The 6602-nt window shown below is 36.7% G+C and overlaps 1 protein-coding gene across 1 annotated transcript; it reads left to right on the forward strand.

Moving 5' to 3' along the window:
- The first annotated feature begins 1201 nt into the window (after positions 1 to 1201).
- Positions 1202 to 6341, forward strand: LOC136230369 (uncharacterized). Its single transcript, XM_066019426.1, has 3 exons — positions 1202 to 1361; positions 1816 to 2569; positions 6027 to 6341. Exons 2-3 carry the CDS (start codon positions 2422 to 2424, stop codon positions 6167 to 6169), a joined length of 291 nt encoding a protein of 96 aa, XP_065875498.1. The 5' UTR covers positions 1202 to 1361; positions 1816 to 2421; the 3' UTR covers positions 6170 to 6341.
- The last annotated feature ends 261 nt before the right edge of the window (positions 6342 to 6602 follow it).

Below are 6602 nucleotides of genomic sequence, written 5' to 3' on the forward strand. Positions count from 1 at the left end.
GATCTGCGAAGAGAAAGAGTCAGAAACGTATGGATCTACCTCGCGAATCGATTAGTTCGCGAAGTCTGCGAATAGATCCTCACGTTTCAGACCTCGCAGACTTCGCGAAAGCATCGATATGCGACGTAGATAGTCACATTTCAGACCTCGCAGACTTTGCGAAAAAATCGATATGCGAAGTAAAATCACCTCTTCCCCTGCACATTTACATTCGCATGCTTCGCTAATTTTCATTTCGCGAAGCAAACAACGTCTTTTTCCCTGCTAACACGATTAATTTTTTCTGTAGATGGTTGAATACGTAACATCCCTTTCTGGAAGGCGGCGTACTAGGCTGCAGGGGAGATGATTTTCCTTCCTGTATAGGGATGAACTTCCCTAAGATTGACACATTCACTCCTGAAATGATTCGTTAGGAGAGGTTGTGTCAATCTCGGGGTGCACCATGGGACACGTGCATCCCATGGTGCCAATCTTCAAAGTGGACCTAACTTAATCCGGTGCCAATCTTGAATCGGATGAGTAATCTTGGTGTGCACCGTGCAACACGTCCATCCCAAAAGGTCTGGAAGTCCAGACCTTTTGGGATGGATGTGTCCCATGGTGCACACCAAGATTACTCATCCGATTCAAAATTGGTACCGGATTAGTTAGGTTCACTTTGAAATGATTAGTTAGTAGAGTTCATTGTGGCAATCTTGTTGTAAATTTTGATAATGTTATGATTTGAATGTTGTTATTGTGGCAATCTTGTTGTAAATTTTGATAATGTTATGATTTTAATGTTCGAATCCGTTGTTGTTTGCCATTTTTTGTTATATACCACTTCGCGTATTAGCTTCAAATCATATGCAGCATTCGCATATGTGAACTAAATTCATCAAGCAAAACAAACTTCATCTTCGCAGGCTTCGCATATGCAAACTAAATTCATTAAGTAAATCAAAACATTAACTTCGCAGGCTTCGCATATGGGTGAATATGCGAAGTCAGACGGGATGGGGCGAGCTCCGCGTAAATATTGAGGGTATTTTTGGAAAGTCACATAAAATCAGTCTAGATATGTAGTAGAATTAGTAAATAGGTTTAACATGTAAATGCACATCCCATTTGAACCAGTTTTGTAATTTTTCCTTTAAAATAAGTTGATTTTAAATATTAACTGCTAATCACAATTTTATCATACACGGGTAATAACGCAACCAAATGAATCCTAAAACTCGTCTTTGAAGAAAAAGAAAAGAAAAGAAAAAAAAAATCTAAAACTCGTTCTTGCGTCATCTACGGTTGATTAATAGTATTCCAAATTCAATCGGTTAGAAACTCGGCCGAAGCTCCCATCTTTGTCTCCATCAGTGTCTGTAAGAGAATTCTTCTTTCCTTCTCCAAAATGGGATTCTTTCGTCATTTATTGAAACCAAGCTATGTATTTCAATTCTGTTTAGTTGCTCCCTAACTGTTCGACAAAATGCCACACTGAAAAATAAAAAATATTCATGCTATTTTTATCCTAGAAGCTTAATAGCACTTCAATTTGATTTAAGCTGTATTTTGATTGTCTGTTTAGTTGCTACCTAACTGTTGGAGAAAATGGCACACTGAAAGATTTTTATGTTATCTTTACTGTAGAAGCTTTAATTTGATTTTCTCTAATAATGTTATCAATATGATATATGGTTATGAATACGGTATATGGTTATGGAAGATTTGCTGTAACACCCTGTCCAATACCACTTAGATATTGTCTGTTTGGTTGCTATCTAACTGTTCGAGAAAATGCCACTCTGAAAGATATTCATGTTATCTATATTGTAGGCTTAACAGCACTTCAATTTGATTTGCTCCAACAATCATACTTGTTAAAGGCGCATCTCACTCAAGGTTCAAGGTAGTGAGCGTTAATTGCAGAAAGCGAGAGACACTGTTTGAAAGGCTCTCACCTTGTGCGTGCAGCTTGGGCCTCGAAGCCTGAATCAAGGAGCGCTCCTGTGTTTTCAATAGGTTTTTTTTTTCACTGTTTTATGTAAGTGTTTGACTAATGTAAACCACTAATCTAATTTAAATAAGAGCAGTCACGTAAAGAAGTCTCCTCCACTCCACTCAAACAGAAACTGCGAGAAACACGCAAAAGAACGCACATGATAATATCAAGTGACAATGAATGATTATTAGTTTGCTAGCATTATCAGTTAGGTACTCAGGTTAAGACGTCAAGTATATGTTAATGTCTCTATAAAGTATGAACTCGTGTTCTTACATTTATGATTTAGTATTATGTTTTTGTGGTTTTGTTTTGTTTATGTGGTCACAAGTTTTTGGTTTATGCTTTAACTGGTAAAAGAGTATTTTTTTTCTTCTACCCCTGGTGTTCCTCAGGCGTGTTATCAACATGATATATGATTATGGCAGATTTAGGGATAGATGGCATTAAGACGTGTCCTTGGGTTCTCGGATGGCGAGTTGATGAGGTCAGATTGTAAGCCTTGCTCCAGATTAATGAGGCAAACAGCAGGAATTTTTACTGTTGGAGGAGCATTGGGGTTCTGGGTACTTTGTAGATTGCATTATGGTATGTTTACTGTCTCTGATGCATTTCTTTTTATATGTATATCTAGAGGAATTGCAATTGATTTATTGGGAGCATTTGTCACAATTGAATTTTTTGATTTCCTTCAGCTATTGTTGTTAAAATTAGTTAATAATCTCTTTCTGGCGTGTTTCTGTTATTAATAGTGAAAAAAAGGTACCAACTTGCTTGTTGTGCTGATTTAAGTTAGATGTGAAGTAATACAAATAAGCGTCATGAGTGGGTTAAATGCATCATTGCTCATTGAACTTGGATGTTCGTCTTAAAATGGTCACTGAACTTCAATTTGTGTCAACAAAGTCATCCAAATTTGAATTTTTGTTTCAATAAAATCTTCGGTGATTTCACAGGCAAAAAGGACTATCATAATCGTGATGTGGCGTCCATATTAGAAATTTACCAACTAGATTAAAGCTTATAATATAAAAAAAATAATATAATTACACAATTTAACTGTGATGGAATTTCAGAGACCAAATCCTTGTGTATTGCATCCATGATCATCGGAAGTTTGCTGATTAGAATAAATTGAGTGTAATTTGCAAAACAAACACAGTAGTTAACACCAAAATAAACATAATAGGGAAATTTGAACACAAATAATCAAACACATTAAAATACACTTAATCTAAGAGCAATTTTGGTTGTCCTTTTCATCTGAAGTCACCGAAGTGAGTTTGTTGAACAAAAACCAAACTTGGCTGACTTTATTAAGAGAAATTGAAGTTTAGTGATCATTTTGAGACAAATCCTAATGTTCAGTGACCAACGGTGCCCATCATGAACAAAGCCCAACGCGTTGCCGGAGGCGTACTTAGGTGCAACTTTACACGGCAGGTAGTATTTTTTAGGAATCCAAGTTAAACAAACTAGTACTTTCAATCTCAACCCTTCTCTATCTATAATATCTACGACTACGACTGAAATCAAATTAGGTTGAATTAAAAGAAATAAACAAAAGAGGAAAGAAGCTTTGAATGGCAGAAATATCACAAAAGTTTGATTAGTGATGAATATGGACAATGGAGACTTTAGTTGAAAAGTAGTTATTAGACCATTAGTTAATTAACTTTGGTTTTTATTTTAGTCTTTAAATCTAGGGATAAGGTGCAAAAATGCCCTTAACATAGACGTACAGAAGCAATTTTACCCCTAATGTCTAAACTACTGCAATTTTGCTCCTGACGTTGGCAGCCAAATAGCAATTTTACCCCTAACGTTGACAAGTTGTGTCAATTTGTGAAATAATTCATCAAACCAGTAATGAATCGTATCTACTTCACATGTGCGTCATTTTATCGCTCAGTAATAGATCACAAACATATGAATAGATGCAAAAGAAATAGAAAATTATACTCTATTTTATGCGAGTTGGACAAAGAAAAAGTTCAAATATTTGGTCGAGTTCAAATATTTTTTAAATTGACCCAACTTACCAACGTTAGGGGTAAAATTGTTGCGTGCTCACGCATTGTGCCTAGGCTCTAGGACCTCTAGCACCTTACTGCACGACACGCATTTAATAACTATGATTATTTGAGCTGATAATACACAGGATATTGTTCTAGCATTGAAACTGATGGTGAAAAGATTAAATATATGCTTCCTAAAAGAATGGATCAGGAAGGGAATAGGAGTAACATTTGGTAGTGAATATCTAATTATTGAATTCTACATTCTTCTGAATCAATATGAGAATAAGATTTGAAAAGTTATTGAATTCTACTGGTTGAGCAGCAGATGTTACTTGTTAGCTTAAATGACTCCAATGAAATTAAGATTTGAAACAAGTTTGTAACTCCGTTCAACTTTGGTTTCAAAACTATTTATGAGGCGTTTAGGGACTGTCAGTGTGTTATGCCTAGTGGTGAAGGTGGGGCTTCTCAAACAGCCTGGTTCAGTTTCTAGCTTTAGCAGTATGGTAAGGCGTAGGGCGGTAAATGAGTCGAGCTGCTTATGAGCGTTTTGGTGTTCGGCTCGATAAAAGCTCGATCGTACTCGGTTCGATTTATAAACGAGTTGAGTTTGAGCACAATGAAATTCGGCTCGAAAGCTCGTGAGCAGACTCGATTATAGGTTCATGAACAAGCTCATGAGCAACTCGATTATAATGTTCATGAACACACTCGTGAGCAAGTTTGGTTCGATTATTTTTGTAATAATAATATTTCTATACAGGGGAAATGTTAAACCATGTAGTTCTGTAAATTTCAAAACTATATATTTTTATGTTAAAGAAATTTCAAATTAATATAATTAATTAACATAATTAGTGGGTTGTTCGCGAGCGAAGTTTATGAACTGAATTAACGAGCTGCTTAGCTCGAGCATAAGCAGGCCAAATATTAGCTCGGCTCGGTAAGGCTAGGGGCGAGCTTTGTGTCACGGGGTCAGATTTGGGTAGGCCATGTCCCCGTGTGATGTTGAGACATTTTAAGCCAAGTTCTACGTGTGAGAATATAGTTGAACCCAAGCCAATACTCGTTATCCAATTTTGACTACTGTTGCATAAGATTCTCCGGTGTATCAAACCCTTAGCCCTTGTATGGGTTGACAGCTCCATTTGGGCTCCGAGACATCCCACCTCTATTTCTCAAGGCAAGATGTCCATCTCCTAGTCACCGATGGACTAAGGTGGATTACTTAAAAGGTGATCGAGATCCTACACTGAAGTAACTGATAGAGAATAGTCTAGTCATAGTAGGAATATTCTAGAAGGGGTGAGGTGTATGGGATAAGGGTATTTCGGGTATAAGATGTTAGTACATGTGTCTAGGGTATGAGGGATTAGTACATAAGGAAGGGTTAGGGAAGGGAGAAGGAGAGGAAGTTTTACATTGTTGTTTGGCTGCTCATTGCTATGGCTCTACCTAGTAGAGAGAGGTTTCTCCCGGGGGATTAGAACATCCGTTCTATCCATTGTTTATCATTGTTTATCTTCTATATATCAATATATATCAGCATTTCTCTTTTTTATTTTCATCTTGATGTTTGAGTTCCTATCAGTAACCTTGTCCTCTATTGTAGTCCTTGTACCGGGGATGGATCCAGATGGATCTAGGGGCGCTTGAGCACCCACTAGTCACCGAAAAACGCCGAAAACTCCATAGAAACAATGTATGAGGCTTTAATTTTTATGTAAAAACATAAAAAAATATCAATTTATAGCACCCATAAATCACGAAAGACCACCATAAAGCAGCACCATCTGTCAGCGAATTCTGGATTGATATGTTCCATTCAATACTCTCTATGAAGGTTTCCTCAGAACTGTGTCAATACTTGAGCCCGTTAATCTACGGGCCAATTATCTCTCCCTAACCGCACTTACCGACTAATGAGAACGATGTTCCTCAGTGAATTTAGGATGAATTCGGATTGTTGTTAGTTCTTATGTTTGTTTTATAATATCATATTGATGGTTGCAATGTTTGTGCAGGCCCTAGAATTACAATTCCTAGGAGTCTTCGATGGGCTACTTGTGGAGCTATTTCTACAAGTTCAACCACAGCTCTCCTGGTTCGGCTCTTGAGCCCCGAATGTGAACCCCAAAACATAGTTGCTTACGACAAACTTAAGTAGTGGTTCGTGTAATTTGTATCGTCACAACGATTACTCGATTGTTGGTAGACCTGTTTATAAGTCGGGGGTTAAGTTTACACCGAAAAACACTCAATCCAAGTTTAGTCTAGCTCGTTATCAATGCTATCGAGTTTGGATTTAAAAAATTAAATCTCGAGCCTATCCCAAACAAGTTCATTTTCTTATATATTTTTCATTTTTAAATTATATATAATATTAATTGGCCGAACACATTTTATGTGGACCGTTTTTTCTGATGTGTATAATGTGTGCAGGATCGCTCTTATGACCCTAAAAAGGGTAGGAAGACAAACGACTGCTGAAGTAAACATTGTTAAATGAAATTTAACATCCATAATATATTAAACCTTTAAGTGTAACTAATGATAACAAATTAATTTAATTAGAACAAGAGTTATAGAGGAACTCTAGT

Source organism: Euphorbia lathyris, chromosome 5 (assembly GCF_963576675.1).
Source record: "Euphorbia lathyris chromosome 5, ddEupLath1.1, whole genome shotgun sequence".
Taxonomy (NCBI): domain Eukaryota; kingdom Viridiplantae; phylum Streptophyta; class Magnoliopsida; order Malpighiales; family Euphorbiaceae; genus Euphorbia; species Euphorbia lathyris.